This window comes from Buteo buteo, chromosome 17, assembly GCF_964188355.1.
Source record: "Buteo buteo chromosome 17, bButBut1.hap1.1, whole genome shotgun sequence".
In the NCBI taxonomy this organism is placed as follows: Eukaryota; Metazoa; Chordata; class Aves; order Accipitriformes; family Accipitridae; genus Buteo; species Buteo buteo.
In genome coordinates this window covers 29,479,735-29,498,004 of record NC_134187.1, presented here as the reverse complement: position 1 = coordinate 29,498,004, position 18,270 = coordinate 29,479,735, and the positions used below count along the sequence as shown (strand labels likewise).

At 60.0% G+C, this 18,270-nt stretch overlaps 1 protein-coding gene across 1 annotated transcript; it reads right to left on the bottom strand.

The window, feature by feature from the left end:
* Positions 1-10,761: 10,761 nt before the first annotated feature.
* On the bottom strand, positions 10,762-17,969 carry ENDOU (endonuclease, poly(U) specific). The gene is made up of 9 exons (XM_075049922.1): positions 17,855-17,969; positions 14,083-14,217; positions 13,846-13,881; positions 12,982-13,153; positions 12,646-12,845; positions 12,231-12,344; positions 12,043-12,149; positions 11,495-11,637; positions 10,762-11,191 (listed from the first exon to the last, which is right to left on the bottom strand). Exons 1-9 carry the CDS (start codon positions 17,913-17,915, stop codon positions 11,077-11,079), a joined length of 1,083 nt encoding a protein of 360 aa, XP_074906023.1. The 5' UTR covers positions 17,916-17,969; the 3' UTR covers positions 10,762-11,076.
* Positions 17,970-18,270: the final 301 nt, after the last annotated feature.

Below are 18,270 nucleotides of genomic sequence, written 5' to 3'. Positions count from 1 at the left end.
CCCCGGCCCCCCCTTTCGCAGTCCCCCCGCCCTGGCCCTTTGCTTGCTGGCCAGTGGCCAAGCCCTGCTCTGTGCCAGGTCCCCCAGGCGCGTGTGTGCCCGACAGCAGGGGAATCGCCCCTTCCAGCAGCCCCAGCCTTGTGCCAAGAGGGCAGGGAATCGTGCCAGGCTGGGGCAAACGCTGCCCCGCTCCTGCTCTGGCCCCCCCCTGCCCCGGGAGGGGGCTGCGTGTGTGCACGGGCGTGCGAGAGCACAGTTGGCCCCCCCGGTACGTGTGCGGGGGGCGAGGGAATACCCCTGTGTGTGTGCACGCAGGGTGAGGAGTCCATGAGGAGCCCCGGGGTTGCGGCTCCGCTGGCTGGCACTTGTTTAAACCCCCCCGTGTCTCTGCAGGACGCGGAGGCTTGGCACTGGTGAGGCTGCTGGGATGGTGTGGAGCTGAGAACTGACGTGCTCGCTGCACCACACGCTCCCCACCACTGGCATAGCCTGGGAGCCGATGGGGCAGGTCCCTCTTGTCCCTTGGGTGGTCTAGGTGAGGTCCCTCTCCACCCCACGCCTCTCGGTGGGTCCCTGTAGCTCCCGCCACCCCCCCACCTCCTCCCAGTGTGGGGGGAGGCTGGGAAAGGTCCCACAGCCGGGGCAGGGGGACGGGGCAGGCAGGGTCTGGGTGCTGGGACGGGCAGCTGGGACAGTAATCCCACTTCTCACCAGCCCTGGTGAAGACCCACAGAAACACTGTGGTGCCCAGGAGCTGAGTCCATCAGCTGCGCTTAGGTAGCCTTGATGACTAATTAGCATCTAGGACAAAGGAGCCCTTGTTAAAAACTCTCCCCTTCCTACACGATGACACAGCTGGGACTGGAGGATGCTCTTTCTCCTGGAAGAAGGATCAGGGAGGCTGGAGCAGCTATCGGGAACCTCTGATGGTCCATCGTCTTCTCATGCTCCAGCATCTCCAATAGCTGGGTGAGCATCGGTTTTGGATGCAGAGCAGAGACAGCTCCAGAAACCTCTTGGACTTCTAAAGTTTTGCTTTAACTCCACCAACGTCTCCATCTGGGTCCATGTGGAGGTCGGCTTGGATGGCAGAGCCAGACCCTCTCTGGCACCCCAGCAGCCAGCCCCATCCTTGAGGGATCTGGCTGAAAACCAGGACTCTTTTTTTTAAGGATACTGGAAGGAGAAAGCTGTCTGGGGAACGTGCAAGGTGAAGGATGACCATCAGATCTGAAAAGGCCAGCTGGGAACAACCTCCTACACCGTCCTTCCCTGGGCAGGTGGAGAAGACCCCAAGGGAGGGATGCTTCATCCCCCATCCCACATGAGGTATTGCCATGGCAGCGGTTGGGGCATCCCGCACCAGTTGGACACATGGCTTGGTCAGCAGTGGTGGTGTCCATGGAATGGGTCTCCCCACCTCTGGGAAAACCACAGTTGGGAGCAACACTTTGCTCCGAGGGTCCTGACTCCAAGTCGCCCTGGTTTCCACAGTGGGGTGGGAGTGCCCAGAGCTCTATAATTGCTAAGTCTTTTTAAACCCCAGATTTAAAAGCTGTAATTCTGATATTGTTTGTAATCTGATAACACTGTGAGCCACTGAGCTCCTAATGTGCCCAGCTTGGGAAACCACAAGGATTTTCCCACTAAGCCGAAATATCAGACTGTTGATTCTTGAGTTAATCGTCTTTTCCCCCTTGGGGACATCAGATTTTGGCAACTAACTTTCTTGCTGATTAGTGTGGGACGGTGGCAGAGGAGCCGTGCGTGGCCCCAAGAGGATCAATGTGGTGGCAGCATGCTTGACCCTGGGGAAAATGGGATGTGCCAGGACGCAGCTTGCCTGCACCCAGCAGGCATCGAGGGTTAAATTGGGCTTGTGCAAAGCCGTGACCCCCAGGCTCACGTTGTGTGTTGGAAACCAACCCATCATTTACATGTTTGCAGCCTTCAGGACCAGTCTCTTCTTTCCATGAGTCCAAACTGTTGCTCCTGGACATGGTTGTGCAGGTGGGTAACTCCTGTGCATGGGCTGTCCCCATCCCTGCAGCATCCAGCATCCTCCAGTCCGTCCTCCCAGCATCCCACCAAGCCCTGGAGCGGTGTGCTTGCAGCTCCGGCCACCCGGATCCTTGGAGCATGGGACCAGGCAATGTCGCAGCACAGGAGATTGATCCCCTTGGATGTGCTGTGGGGGTGGGTGCCTGGGAGAAGAGCCTGGCCAGCCTTAGCTGCAGTGCAGCACATCCCAGGCCGTGGTGTCCTGTGAACTTTCCAAGGCTGCACCTCACCCATCTAACCGGGGATCCGTGGCTGACCACCACCCTGCTACACCCCCTGCACCCTACCCAGGCCAGGGGACCCAGGGGAGGGCAAGGTCCCCTTCCCACATCCAGCCTGGTGGAGATGGGACCAGGCTCCCCATCCTGCCGGCTCCTCCGGAGCCTCCCACCAGTGCGGGGCGGGTAATTCGCACAAATCCTGGCGCTGGCTCCGCCGAGCCCCTAAGCTTTTTGCTGCGCTCCAGATCAGCCGCGGTTCAATCTGTTTGCAAAGCTGTACAGAGTGTTTACGCAGCGGGGACCGGTCCAGGGGATTAGGGGAAACGCTCCCCCGGCATCTGCTCGGTCCAGCCGCGGCCAGTGCCGGAGCATCCCTTGCCTGGGGGAGCCATCCCGGCTCTCCCAGCCTTCCCCATCCCCACCCTGCCGTGGGATCCAGGGAGCGTGCTGGCTCCAAAGGTGCTGCGTGTCCTCCTGGCACCCAGAGGGATTTCGGTGCTGGCAAAGGGTTCTGCTCGTAGTGGAGGACCTCATGGTCTTACCCCAGGGCTGGCATAGGTCCTGGTGGGCTGGCTGACCCCGAGGGGAGCTCAGGGTGATAAAAAGGGACTGTCGTGCAGCTGGGAGAGGTGTCCCCCCTTCCCCTGGACTCTGGGGAGTCTCAGGACATCCCTGACTGATGAACCCATGGGTACCTGGGCAATACTAACCCTGTGCCAGCTTCCAGCAGCAGAAGGACCCTCTCGCAGAGTCCTCTCCTTCCTGAGCCCTTCTTCGGTGTCCAGAGCGGAACCAGAGTGCCATGACCATGCAGAGAGAAGGGGATGCAGATGTCACCATGAACTGAGTCTTACCCCGGCTGGGCTCGCAGGGACCGGTGGCCGGGATGAGGGAGGACCACGAGGTCCCTTCAGAGGATGCGACACGCAGCACTTCAATCTTCTCCCCCCTCTCCCACCATCTGCTCTGGTCTGGAAGCTTCAGAGATCGTGTTTGAGGGGTGTTCCTGGGGTGTCAATTGGACCTGAGCCCTGATGCTCCAGCAGAGGGGACAGAAAACCCCTGGCCCACCAGAAGAGCTCGTGGGAACGCGGCTGCTCATCCCAGAGCTGTGCCAGCCCGCAGCCATCCCCAGCCCGCTCTGCTGAGGGCTGCGGTCACCGGCCGGGCTGCTGTTGGGGTGGTAAATCATGTCCTGCAAGAGCAGAGCACATCACTGTCCTGCACACAAGGATCTGGGCTCCCGGCAAGGGCTGGCAGCCTGGAACATCCCAAAGTCAGCCTGCGGGATGGGACCAGGGCTGCACGCCCCGTCCCAGTGGCTGAGCAGCTCCGTCGGGACTGGCAGCAGCGCAGGCAGGGACAGGCAGCCCTGGGCAATCCCCGGAGCCCACGCTGGCATCTGGGTGGCACCGGGCGTTTCATTCAGCCCCTTCCCTGGCTGAGACGTGGGAGATGGCAGCTGTCATGCACTGGCCAGCACACACACACGGGGTTGGGTTTTTTTTTTTTTTTTATATATTATAATACAAGTTCAGGAACCTCCCAGCTTAATCCCCACCAGATAAACTAACAGCGGAGAGATTTGGAGTTATTGACGAAGTCTTGCTGCTTGGGCGAGATTAGAGCTCGGCTTAATCTTGTAGCAGGAGGGTTTGGGGACGGTTTAATCAGAATTTGTACAGGAATAATCCCGTCTTTAAACTCGTCCCTGGCCCAATCCCTCCCAAGTTGTAATCAGGCAGGAGCCTCTCAGATGAAGAGGCCTCGGGGGGTATTTCCAGCCCAAATGATGCCGGGGGAGTCCCAGAGATGTGAGCCAAGGGCAAGCAGGTGCCAAAGACCCCACATGCACCCCCCCCCCAGGGCACTGCCACCTTCTCCAGCCCTTCCCAGGGGGGAAACTGAGGCAAGGACCCCAGTGAGCCCTGAGGCTCCGATTCTTGCTGTCCTCCTGTGTGGTGACTCGAGACCAGTTTCTGCAAAGGATTAAGCTTGCTGGATTCGGCCATGTGCCCACAAGATGGCCAAGCCAGCATCAGTCCTGGAGGTACCTGGAGGCTGGGGGACACTGAGATGTCACCTGGCCAGAAAAGCTTGAATTTCCCCCCCCCCCCAGGCCAGATGACAGGCACTGAAAGGCAGGTGGCACCAGGACCAGCCCTGAGAGCTAACCCAAAGCTCGGGGGTTCATCCTGCTGCCCACAGCCCTCCCAGATGAGGCCCTGAGCAAGCAGCCAGGCTGGGCTATTCAAAGGAGGTCTCCTGTGCAAGCAGCCCTGCACAAAACCCACTTAACTCACAAAGAAAAAAATTAAATCACCTGCAAATGAGGTTACAACCAGCATCGAGAGAGCTGGCTGCATGCTTTTGCCCTCCAACCCCTGCCCTGCGTGCCATAAGCTGCTCCCTTAACCGTGGCGTGCCTCAGTTTCCCCCACAGGGCTGCCGGATTCACCGGACCCTGATGCAGCGCCAGCGCCCGGTGGGGACGCGGCTGCTTTTGTGCCACGCCGGCTCTTTCAGGGAGCACAAAGACGGGACACGGCGGCACAGATGGACCCTTTCAGAGGGGAGCGGGCTCCTTTCTCCGTCTGCCGCCGGGCTTTGCCTTCCGTCGCAATCCCCCTTAATTGAATCCGCACTTTCATAGCTCATTACCCCCCTGATGGATTGGATTAGCCCGAGCTGCAGCCCGCCAGCCTCTGCGGGGAACAGTTGGCTGCTCGGCGTCCCTGCGGGGAGCAAAGAGAAAGGTGCGGAGGGGGCCCAGCGGGCTCCCGGCCGTTAGCCGAAGCTCAGGGGCAACGGACGCGACCTCGGCTTGCTTCTCCAACGGCCGGACCCAGCTGTGGTCCGGCAGCACAGGCATCCCTGCCCGCTGGCCGTGCCGTGGCCAGGGTGGACGGCCGGTCCTCACCGCGCTCCCACCCTCTGTGCTGTGTGGGGTTTTGGACCCCCTGGGTGACGTGCTGTGGTCCTGGGTTTTCCCCGGTGGTATTTTTTTGATCATAGGAAGAGCATCCCTGGGATGGGAGGGATGCGGGAAGGATGCGGGAGGGATGCGGGAGGGATGCGGGAAGGATGCGGGAGGGATGCGGGAGGGATGCGGGAGGGATGCGGGAGGGATGCGGGAAGGATGCAGGAGGGATGCGGGAGGGATGCGGGAGGGATGCAGGAAGGATGCGGGAGGGATGCGGGAAGGATGCGGGAGGGATGCAGGAGGGATGCGGGAGGGATGCAGGAGGGATGGGGGGGACCAGCTTCAGCTTGGGGCATCAATGACCTGACCCAGCATCTCGCGTGACTTGTGGCAGCGCAAGAGGCGAGGGGGGCCCTGCCACCCCAAACGCGGGGCAGGACGCCGGCACGTGCCGATCCCCCCCCGCTGCTGCCGCCGGCGCTCGCGTGTCCATATGGGCTAACGGCCGCTGCCGTGGCGGCTCCCGGCCCCACTCGCTCATTAACCTCTGCTCCGGGGTGGACCCCCAGCCCAGCTGCCAGCGATGCTCCGTGCCCCCTCCCCGGCTGCTCGGGGGGGGCTCTGCTCTCCCCTACCCCTTTCGTCCTCAGGATGAATCAGTGTAAAAGGAGGATTTACCATACCTAAACGCTGGCTGGCCTCTTACGCCAACCATGGCAGGATTTGACCCCTCTCCACGGCATTCCCCGTGGGCTGGGGGAGAATGGGGATGCTGCCCAGGGGTCCCTTCCAGCCGGTTGCTCACAGACTCTGCCGCGCACGCAAGGGCTGTGTTGTTTTGGGTCATTTTCTCAGTTAACTTGTGTTCAGGGCTGGGACAGAGGGTTTCTGAGCCACCTCGGAGTTTCCTATATGCAGGACAGCATCTCCCTCACCATACAGCTGAGCATCACAGCTGTGCGCCGAGCTGTGCCAGGGATGGGGCAGAGCACGGGGCTCATCGGTGGGGGGCATTTCTGCCACCCCATAAGGTGCTGAGCCCTGGAAAAGGGAGGTGGCCGCATCCACACCGGGCTTTTTGCAGGAGTAGCCCAGCGGTGCTTCTCCAGCGGCCGGCAGCGAGGAGGGATGCTGCCCGGGCTGCGGGAGCAAGCCGAGGGCTGGGGCCATACATCCAGATGGAGACCCCGTCCTGCCAGCTCAGACATCTGATCGCAGTGGATAAAAAAGTGCCCGCGGCATAAATGGTTTAGCATATTCCCCTCTGCATCCTCATCCTCTTAGCAAAAGGTATAGCCGGGCACTCCCGGCAGGCTCTCCTACCAGATGCGGCCAGAGTCCCATCGGGGTAGTTAGTGCCGTATCGTTTACGGGAGGGGATTAGAGAGCCTCCACTTAGAGTCACGGTCCCCAAGGCCTCTCGGATTAGGATATAATGCAGCAAGCTTTGCCTTACGGGGGCTCAGATGGAGCTGTAACCCTCTTCATCCTCACTTTGCAAAAGCTCTAATGGCCTGGAGCTGGTGGGGGTACCCAGGGCTGTGGCTGTCCAGAGCCCTCAGTTGTAACGCCTGGGCTGCCATGGTCCTTGCCAGGATAAATCCTGGAGGGATCTCTTCAGAAACCTCAGCTATTTCCAAGGGTGAGACCCAGCAGATGAGCTGGGGCAAGGACCTGTGGGTGACAGAGCATCCCTCCGCTCAGGACCCCAAATTTTCAGCATCTTTCCTTCAAAACATGAGGGACCTCTCCCGCCTTCCCCCAGGGCAGTTCACCTTGCCCAGAGGTAGGGGAATGATTTGGGAACACACACACAGATGTCCTGGGAGATGCTCGGGGTGTCCCGCCTGGCCTCCCGCAGCCTGGCACTGCAAGCCCTGTGGATGCCTCCCAGCACGCCGGGCATCTCAAAGGGAAGCCCTCCTCGCCCCGGTGTCTGCACGCCAGCTCATCCAGGTGTGGTTCATCTTGGCTTTGCGTAAACCTTGATGTAGGGAGCCCAAACTAGGCTCCAGGGATGGACGGAGCACTGCTGCCCCTGTGCTGGCAGGGCAGGGAAGGGATGCTGCCATGGCCAGCCTCTCATTTCTTCTCCTCCCGGTTCCCTGTGCCCAGCACAGCATGGGAAAAACAGGGAAAATATGGGAAAAACACCCTCCTTGTGCTAGCAGCTCAAAAATCTCACTTGCAGAGCTGTGCCTGGGGTCCAGCTGTCCTAATATTGGTGTAAGTCAGGAGTGTCTCCACTGCAGGGCCAAAGCGATGCTGCCTGGAGGTTTTTGATCCCGGCTGGCCCGGATGAGGTGAAGGAACCCAAGCCCTGGCCCTGGTTTGCAGGCGGTCGCTGTACCCACCTCTCCCATGTGCAAGGAGGGGGTACATCTGGCCAGACAGTTTTAGGGGGAGCCGAGGGGATACCCCAATATTCCCTCCACGCAGGGAGCGGAGGGGGGGGACATCAGTCACTTAAGCCTCCCCATGAGCTCAGCTGTGGCGAAGGCACCCAGGCAGTCCACGAGCCCCATGGAGGGAGGGCCAGCATCCCCCTCCGAAACTCTTCAACGCGGCTGCGCTCAGGTGGGGGATGCGACCGCGCGGTGTGTGTGTCCCCCCCCGAGAGCGAGCGTTGTCCCCGTCAGGCGCAGAGCTGGGGGGGCCCTGGAGTCCCCGAGCTGGCAACAGATGGCTGGAGGCAGCTTGCTGACACCTGCCCCTCCTCTCCACCCCTCTCCTGGCCTTCCCTTTCTTCTCCGCTCGTTTTGTTTGATTTCCTGACACTTTGGGTGAAGCCGGAGGGTCCCGCCGTGCTGCTCCACTCGGCCATAGGGAGCCTGTCCCGGGAGCTGGACCCGAGCGCAGAAAGATGCAGAGGGATGTGCTGGCCCCGGGGAGGACCAGGAGGTCCTTCGGATGGAGGGTGATGCTGCGGAGGATGCTGTGGTGTCCCTGCCAGCAGCGGGCAGGGAGTTTGGGGTACGGGGAGCCTTGCTGATGGCTAGCTTTCCTCTGCTCTGCCTGGCCTGGCTGGCTGGATATGACCTGGAGCCTCCTGCCCTTGGCAGGCTGCTGCCTCACACCCTACAGCATGAAGGGATGCAGGCAGGGGGTCCATCGGACCGGCAGATACCCAGAAAGTGCCCACCTTGGCCCTCCTTGCTCTCCCCACGGCTTGCGGCAGCCAAAGATGCAGACAAAGTGCAGAGCAGCTCCCCAGCATCACCTGAGCATCTCCAAGCACTGGCCAGTCCCCCAACGCTACACCCACCACCACGGCAGCAACCCAGGCCAGGGTGGGCGACCTTTCTCTGTGTGATTTTTGTCTCCAGAACTGGGTGCTGGAAAAGCAGCTTCTGAGCCCTGGGCATGGGGGCTGGCAGTGACTGTGGGGCACAGGCGACCTGTGGGCAGGGGACCGGCACTGTCTGTGATGCCCGGGAGCATCAGAATCCTTCTAGATGGAAAGGTTTGGCATCAAGGAGGCTGGCAGCGATGCAGACAGGTGGGCAGGAATGGGAGAGGGCTGAGAGATGGAGAAGCAGGAGGAGAAACTGGGTCCTGTGCCAGTGCAGCCCTGCAGCGAGCAGCAACCACCCGCTGCCTCTTGCTAGCTCTGGTGCAAACCTTCAGGACAGGCTCTAGCAAGGATGAAGGTGCCTGGAGCATCCTCATCTCACAGCCCGGCTGTGCCCTGCCCCGTGCAATCTGCCCCTTGCAAACCGCCTTGCCATGAGACCATCTACCAGCTGGCACAAGCCGCCTTGGCCAGGGCCCGGAGCTGCCCCGCAGTATTTGAACCCACAGCTTAACCCCCCCCCCCATATGGCTCCTGCAATCAAACCCTGCTGCCCCCCGGCTCCCGGGCGTGGGAGAAGAGTGATGCCCACGCTGCCGAGAAGGGAGCTGACCTGCACCCATCCCGGGTCCTCCCGAATTGCCTCTTCCCCAGTTTCCCAGTGCATTTCTATAAATCAAGCTCTGGCATGCCCCCCCCCCCCTCCCCTGCGGCGGGGTTTGGGGGGTCACCTGTGACCCCTGGCAGATGGTGCGGGGACTCCCACCCCTTCCCCAGGAACTGTTGCAGCCGGCCATCTGTCAGGCAGCTCAAATCTCCCCGGTCCTGCCTGGGAGCTGCCGCGCAGCATCTTCACCCTGGGACCCCGGCTGCTGCCTGCTCTGCCGATACAGGGGGTACAGGCAGGATTGGGGGGGGCTGGGGGGCAAGCAACAGCCCGGAGCTGGTGGCTGTCCTGCCTGCTGCCTACCCAAATCATGCCTGAGCATGGGGGGGCTGGATGGGATCCCAGTGCCTCGGGGAGCTCTTGGGTAGGGCTGGCATCGTCAGGCAGCCATGGGGTTGGCAGGGGTCTTCTCCCGAGCGTGGGGCATCGTTTGCCTGGACCAGCCTGGGGGGTGGTGAATGGAGTTACGGTGGGGGTTATTCTGGGGGTCCTGCTCCCAAGCTGTCTGTCCCGCTGCCCAAGGGGGCTCTGGATTTGTCCCCCCAGAGCGCGGTGCTGGGAAAAGCACCTGGAGCCCTGAGCAGCCCCAGCTTGGGGCGCGGGGTTGGGGGGTCTCTGGGGACCCGCAGCCCCCAGAGAGAGCACAGCTGGGTGAGGATGGAGGATGCACCTACCACAAACCCTAATTTCCTTGTGATGGTCCCCAGGGAAAGGCTGCCTCTGGGACAGAGACCCAGGGGCCCGGCAGCTCAGCCATCTCCTCGGTCCCCGAATTGGGCAATTCCTTGGGGCAGGACCCACGAGCAGCGCCCCAGGGCTCAGAGGCAGCAGGGAGTGAGGCCAAGCCTGCGGCATCTGGACAAGCTGGGTGCAGGGGTGGATAAAGGAAGGTAGGGGACAAATTTTGGGTGCCGCACTGGAGGATTAAGCGGCACGGATGTTGGCACTGACTCTGGCTGGCAGGACCTCGCTTTGCCCACCCCTCCGATGTCCCACACCAGCAGACCCACAGCAATGAGGGGCTGCTCCCTGGAAGCAGTGGGGATAAATGAGGATGAGGGTCCTGTCTGTTAACGTACCTGGTTCTGGGGAGTCTCAGCCATCCCCTGTCCCCGGGATCCCCAAAAGAGCCAGCTCCCCAGTGGGGTGCCCTCCTCAGGCAGGCTGCAGTGCCGCTGCAAGCTGCAAGCACAACCTTGTGGCCACAGGACCAGCTGCCTGCAGGGAATGGGGGGATTGCAGCCCTGCAGCCCCCCCACCTGCTCCCCCACCCCAGGCAGGACTCCTGGAGGGGTGGTGGGATCGTCACCGCAGGCACAGGCTTTGCTCTACGTCCCTCACTGCACCAGCGTTACTGGGGAGCACTGGAGGCTGCAGCAAGAGGGGAAGGACATACAGCCCATCCTGCTACACTCCACGGGCTGGATGCGGCCCTGGCAGCACCCAGGGCTCCCAACACCCACCCTGGGTCAGTACCTGCCCTGTCCCTGGCACAGAAGTGGTGGGGAGGGAGAGCTTCTGATGGGGCAGAGGGCAGGCTGCATGGCGAGCCACAGCTCCTGCACCGAGGAATTAAACACTTCTCCATCCAGCGTCAGTATTTATTTCGCTCGGGTGTGCTACTTTCCACTGCAAATCCCTCCCTTCTCCCTGCTCTTCTGCTGCGACTGGGGATCACGACATCTGATGGGACTGGGGGGTGCTGAGGCTGCTGCCTCCATCCCCTCGCTGCCTCCATGCAGGGCACGGCCACCACCATCCTGCCCAGCTCCCTCCAGTACCCTGCACTGGTCCTGCAGCGTGGCCATCCACCTCCCACAGCAGGACCAGTCCTGACCAGTGCCACGGGCCCCTGGCGCGGGGCAGCCCAGGACCCCAGAGCGGGGCTGCAGTCACCCCTCGCCTCCCAGCCTCAGGGCGAGATCACATAGGCGGTGGCGATGTACTTCTTGCCGTTGCCGTAGGTGGTTTTGGTCCAGGGGTAGGTCTGGATGCTGAGGCTGTAGCTGCCCAGGCTCAGGTGACATCTGGGGGGACACAGCCTGTGTCATAGCCTTGCTCCATCCTGGAGCCCCGCAATCACATCTTTGGGGTGCTCTTGGTGGCCGCACACCAGCGCTGCTCCATCCCTGAGCCCCACAATCGCATCTCCAAAATGCTCTCAGCATCCCCATCCCAGCGCTGCTCCATCCCCAGCCCTCCCCACCCGCAATGCCCCAGAGCTGTGCCGGGCTCAGGGTCTGATCCTGCTGTTGATCGGGATCAGGAGGGCACTGCTGGCTCCACGGCCAGAGGACAGACAGACGGATGCAGACGAGTACGGTACTTACGCCCTCCCGGGACGTGCGATGAAGCACAACGTGTAGAGGCCAAATTCAAACTCGGGGCTGCAGCCGATGAAGGCAGAGCCCACCTCCTTGTAAAAGCCATCCCAGCTGAACTGCAGCCCCAGCACGTCGGGGTAGGTGTCCCACTAGAGAAAGGGGGTTCGGGGATCAGATCTCCAGTTCCGCTTGGCTCTGGGTGCAGCAGGGCAGGGAATTCAAGGAAAGCCCATCTGCATACAAAGCCAGGCATCCTCACGCCCTCTCCAGGGACAGATCCAGAGCAGCTTTCAGCTGGTCTGAGGGGCTGCCAGACAGAGCCCCCAGTCTCAAATCCCTCGCTTGTGGTTTGGGAGCCCCTTTTGCCCATTGCATCATCTTTTCTGGACCTTCCCACCCTGCCTCCATCCCAGGGTCCACACAGGGAGGCAAAGGGGATGCGGCAGGGTGAGCATCTCTGATGCTACTGATTTGCCCCATTTGGGATGTGGCCGATTCGGGATGCTGCCGGCTGGTGCAGCACCGCCAGCCGCGGACCCCACAGGATCACTTACCGGCCCGTTGAAGTTGTGGCTGAAGTAGTTGACAATGCCCTGCTTTTCAAGGAGGTAGAAGCGAATCCAGTTGTGAAATCCAGACACTTTCCCTTTTTTCACCTCCCCTAAATAAAAACGAGACCCTGGGATGAGCCCCCCAGCCCGGCACTGCCCAGCACCCCCCGTCCCACCGGTGCGTGCTCTACCTGAGAAGACGTGCTCGAAGCCGCTGGAGTCCTGCTCGCCATCGCCTCTGGAATAGAGGCCGAACCACATCTCCTTCAAATCGGCGACAAACTCCTGCTCGGAGCCGTAGCGGTCTGCAGGCAAGGCAGTGTGGAGAGATGAAGAGGTGGGAGCAGCATCCCAGGATGGGAGCACGGGGAGAGGCAGAGCCGGGACTCCCCCCCATCCCAGACCCACTCCTCTCCCTCAGGAACAATTCAGCTTTGCCCTGCTCGATTCTCCCACGTCCTGGCAGCTCTGGTGAGCCCACTCCCGTGCTCCTCCAGTCTGCATCCTCCCAGGTCATCTCCCACCCAGCTGGGGCCTTCCTTTTAGATGCCCAACATCCAGGGACCCCATTCGCCCCCTGTCAGCCCTGCCCTGCTCCACACTCACTTTTTTTGTGGAGGAAGGCAAAGAGTTTCTTCATCAGCTCGGTTTTCATCACCTCCTTGAGGAAGTTGTCCTGCTCCCTCAGCTCCTCCGCTGTCACGTCCTCCTCCCTGCCAGTCACCCTCTGGTAGTTGTCCAGCAGTTTAATGAAGCTTGCGTAGGTGGGTTTGGAGAAGAGTTCCTCATTGACGTATTTGTAGAGCCTAGGAGAGAACAGATCCTGCGCTCAGCGGGGAAGCAGAGGTCCCCTCCAAAAACCAGCCCTGCACCCTGCCTGGCTCGTTGGTCTCGGCCGTGGTGGCCCTTGGCCACCCCCCGAGGATGCTGGTGCACACTCACGGCAGCGGGGAGCGGTCCTCCTGGTCGTCCGTCTCGTCGGGGGAGGCCTGGTACTGGGGGTTAATGGCGATGTCGGTCGGCCGGGCTTTGTTGTGATCCGCTCTGTAAAGCTGCTCCGAGACGCGCAGGAGGTCCTCGTCGGTGATGGCATCCCGGCTGCTGGAGAAACCCTCTGCAAGGAGAGGCAGGAGGCTGGCAAGAGCAGGCAGCACCTCCCGGGGCTGCAGATTAGCTGCCCATGAGAAGTGAGGGTGATGCAGCACCCGATGCCGCATCGATGCATGGGATGCCGTGAGAGCCGGGTGCTCAGCATGGAGGGTTAAGGGGTGCAGGGGTGGCAGGGGGGTCCCAACCCTCGCCAACCCCATGTCCTGGGGACAAGAGCTGGCCACGGGGCTGCAGGCACAGCAGCCTTTCGTTAAGCATGGGGTGAGCTGGGAAGCATTGGTCCCCGTCTCCCAGGCACTCTTTGCAACACGTCCGCTGGGATCAGCACCATCTCGATCTCTCACATTTTAGGTGCGCGGTGACCAGGGGATGCAAACGCCAGCTCGCCCCTGCCTCTGGCTGCTTTGTGCCTGCCTGCTTCACCTGGCTCTGGTGAAGGGAGATAACGCTGCTGGTAAACAGGGAGGCGATGCTGGGGCTCTCGCCGCACCGTCTGCTCAGCAACGACACGCAGTGGCTTGGAGCGGCTGGCGATGGGGTGGTACGGGCACGGACACGGCCAGAAACCAGCACGACACCCCGATGCCATCCATCCCCAAAGAGCCGCGGGGGGCAGAGGAGCGAGCTGCCCCGAGGTGCGCGGCGTGAAACCGGCGTGGTGGTTTATTGCCCTTGCTCAGAAGCGGAGCTACTCACCGCGGGTGTGAGCTGCTTCCCTGGTCCATTCTCCACCTGCACGGAGTCAAAGGAAAAGGAGCTCAGGGTGATGGAGATGCGGGCTGGGGTCTGCCCAGGACCACACACACAAATCCACACCAACACGGGTGGACGCATGCTTGCAACCAACCCCTTTGCACCCTACAGCTGGGCTCTGGGAGCTTCACGGGGAGAGCAGCCCCCCCGACCCCCCTCCCGTCACCCAGAGATGCTCACCGGGTTGGCAGTGCCTGTAGTAATCCTCGCAGCAGTTGCGGTAGCTCTCGCACTCGGCGTTGCAGTGGCACTCGTCCTCCTCGCTGTAGGGCTCCTCGCAGCGTCCCTCGCAGGAGTCAGGAGCTGTGTACAGGTCTTTGGGAGAGAGAAACAACAGCGTGGTCCTCAGGATGCACCGACCACCCCGTCCTAGCCAGTCTACGACCTGGGACCATCCTTCCTTCTGCCCTCGTTCCCCTCCTGGGACGGCCTGAAGGAACAAGCTCCTACCCCAGAGCTATTCGGGATCCTTTGTCAGCCTCTAGGGATGGCATTTTGACCGGCTGAATCCTCAGGATGCACATCTCCATGGGTCACTCCTCTTTGGCCGTGGGCATCCACCACATCAGGGCCACTTCACACCAGGAAACATGTTCTTGGCTCCCCACTATTAATTGCTCCTTCTGATTCACCCTTTTAATGCCAGGCTTAGCAGGAGTGCCCCAGGTCCCACCGTCTCTGGGCCAGAGGAGGAGTGCCACATTCCAGACACCCTTATTTGTAATATGACCATTGCTCTTTCTGTAATGCTGGGAAAACTGGGAACTCCTTCCTGAGCTATTTATATGACAAATGTGTCGTCAAGCATGTGCTTTATTACAGATGGTGGCAAAGCTAAAAATAATGCAGCAACTCAAGCTGTGCTTTGAATAGGATGTCTCAGATGGATGATGGACACTTGCCATCAGGCAAAGAAGGGCTGCAGGGGACCAAGACGTTGGGTTTGTACTAAGACAGCGTGCTTAGGGAAGGTGCCTTATCCTCTCTGCTGCCCATCAGTTTCTGACGGGAGGAACGGAACAGTGGGCAGCCCAGGCATGGCTTTCTCGGCATCCCTTTGCTCCAGCCAGGAAGGTGACCATCTCCAAGGACGTGCTGAGAAGCCACGTCCCAACCAAGCTGCCAGCCTGCAAAGCGATCCCTGGAGGAAAGGGTGGTGCTTTCCCTTGCAACCCTGCAATCACGCAACGTCTTAAACACCTCTGGGTTGCCTGCCTCCAACTCCAGCAGGCGAAATGTGCCCTCAGGGCAAATCCTGATACAGCAGCAATGAGAATGACCTCCCAGTGTCACGATTGCTGGCTTCCCTCTGCACCTATGTTGCTCTGTTGTCTGGCATTTCACCCAAATTATTTGTGCTTTTCAGAGTCACATAATCAAGGTCCCACACGTGCCAATGAGAGAGGAAGAACCTTTTTGCCCCACCAGGCAACCCAGCCCTGACAGTGCTGTAAGGGCACACTGCTGACTCCCATTTGGCTTCTCACCACCAGGTCCTTTTCTGCAAAGCCACTTTATAGCAAAAGGGGAGTTAGTAGGAAGGGGTTGCTTGAGACGCTCCTGGAGGTGACATGGCCGTGGTGCTAATTTATTCCCACCTTTGCTCATACTGACGCAAGGAGAACTGGGAAGGGCTGCAGAGGGAAGGGGCGTCCCATGGTTTGGGTGGTGAGTGATGCTCGTGGTGTCCAGACACCCCAGTCTCACCAGTCCACGCAGCAGAGCAGCCAGGTCTGGATCTCTGATGGTGTTGGCAGCTGAGATCCCTGTCCCTAGGACAGCATCCCTCTCACTCCCAAAGTGGCAGTCGGGATAAGTCACCCTGAATCACGCATCCCGGCTCATTTTCCCACAGCAGTCCCGGAGGGATTGTGCAAGGCAGGAACTGCTTGCACATAAGTCACCGCTGAGATGTTCCCGGTCCTGGGGCACGTGCTGCCGGAGCGTGTGGCAGCAAAGCACCAATACTGGGGTGTGCAATGACTCAGCCAAAACCCAGAGCCTTGCAGAGTCCTTGGAGGAGCGAGCTCAGCATCCCCCCATTTCCCGCAGGGCTCGGCTGCAGGGTGCCGAGGCTTCTCCCGGCACAGGGAGCGTGAGCAGGGCAGGGGGGGCGGCTGCAGGAGGGCGTTTGCTCCTCTTCATGCAGCCATGAACTTAAATAGCTGCGGAGCAGTTAGCAACTCGAGATGGTCAAGTTTAGAGGGGCTGCTGGAGCTTTTGAGGAGAGAAGGGTTGCTGGGAGAGCTGGCAACACTGCAGCCAAGGGACGGTGGCTGGAGCAGAAGGACATGGCCAGCAGTGCACAGCACAGCGCATCCGCACTCGACTACTCAATCGATATTTGGCTGGTCCAGCCAGTAGATATTTTCCGGCTGCAAAAAGCCAGACAAATATTTCTTTCTCATTTTTAGCCCTTCAGCCAGATCCATCCCTCCCCGAGCACAGCATTTTGGACAAGAACAAACTCCTTTTCATTTCCACCAAAAAAGATTTGCTCGAGAAAACGTGGGCTGTTTCCTGAGAAGACCCATTCACCAAGGTGTTGGGAAATGTCTGAGACATGACGGAGCCCTCCCAGTGGCTCTCAGCTTGGGTTAGTACGTGAACATGACTTACGGCTCATGTCAGAGCAGCATCCATGAGTCCCTGGCCTGACTCAAGACCTCGCTGCGCTGTGCAAACACAGACCGAAGATCAACCCTGCCTTTAAAAGGGCCCATTTGCAGGACAAATCAACTTGCAACAAAAGAGCTATTGATAGTCTGAGCTCCCCAAATATTTAGTTACATGCTCCTGGCTCCCAAAACCACGTATAACCCTGGTGCAAGCTGTCTGTGAGATAATCAGGCAAAATCTCCCACCGCTGTCCCGCCTAGCTGAGGATAAGCGATGGTGGAGGTGTTACAGCTCAGACAGGTCCGCCAGGGTGATGCTCTGATAGCTCCGGTCCAAAGCCTGTGCCCAGGACAGACCACGACACAAGCCAGCAAAGCTGCCCAGCTTCCCAGCCACGGTAAACCCAGTTATTCCTTCAAGCAAGAATAACTTCACACTTGCATTAAACAAGATAAGACCACGGCAAATCCTCCTGCTTTCAGGGCAACCCAAAGGCTGGTTTGCAGCAGCAGAAGCTCCTCTTCTGCTGTGGCCTTGCAAAACTCCTCACCATTAATCCTGAGGGGAGTCAGCTGCTTCTGAAACATCAGATACAGCCTGCTGGCAGCGTCAGAAGTGACGAAACTCCCTTCTTGCAAATAGATCACATTTTGTGCAAGAAGATGGCAATGAAGGCACCCAGTCACGTGCAGGATCCTGGTCACCTGGGAGCCAAAACCTGATGCGCACAAACCACTCCTTGTTGCAGCATCTGCCTTAAGGACAGAGCTGTTCTTTATCATCTCTCCAAGCCCGTCTCCTCTCATAACAACCGCAGAGTCATGAAGAGCAAAATACCTGAGTTCATGTTGCATATTCCACTGCATCTGACTGGCTCCTCTGCTCACCTCCAGCAGCCACAGAGGGATGGCGGATAAGGTATTAGAAAAATATTTCCCTTTGTCCTCCCCCAGCGTAGGAGGCTGGAGGAGCCAGAGGAAGGCAGGCTTGCACGGTGAAAGCCCAGCAAGATGTACCAGGAAGCAACTGGTGGACAAGGATAAAGACCGGGGGAAGTCTCCACCCATCAAAGAGAAGGACAAACCACCCTCGTCACCAGCCGAGTTCCCCAGAGCTCAGGGAAGCCCTCCAGCATGAAAACATCCTTCACCCTTTCCCCTGTGAAGCTCCGCTGGATCCATCCTCACAAGGAACCGGCTGCCCCAGTACAGCCGAGCTCCTGGCTTACGGCAGCGCCCTCAGCACCGTCTGCTTTCAACCAAGCGCTGGCCCCTTCCCATCGGACGCACTGGCTGGTTTAGCCCCTCTGCCAAAGCAAAGCTCCATTACTCACTGCCAGACACGCAGCCCAGGGCTATTCCCGCCCCGACAAGGAGGATCCAGGTCTTCAACATCCCGTAGACGGCAGGCTGGGCGTTTCAGAGCGTCCCGGAGAGCAGGTTGGGAATGACGGTGCTCCCTGGCACTCCCTGCTATATGTGGGTTCCCTGGGGGTGCGGAGGGGAGGGAGGAGCGTGATGCCACTGACGGGCAGGCTGCACCCAAACTTCGGCAAAACTCATTATGTGCACGGCTTAATTATAGGCTGCTCGGAGTGGGAGGAGGGCTGGTAAATCCAGTATCCCAGTATTGCTCCACTCCTCGCTTGCATGACCCCCAGGGGTGATTGAGGAGCACAGGGGAAGCTTCTCAGTGGGGCCTTTGCCCATCCAGAGCCCAGCAGGTCCATTAGAGATGGGAGCTGTGAGC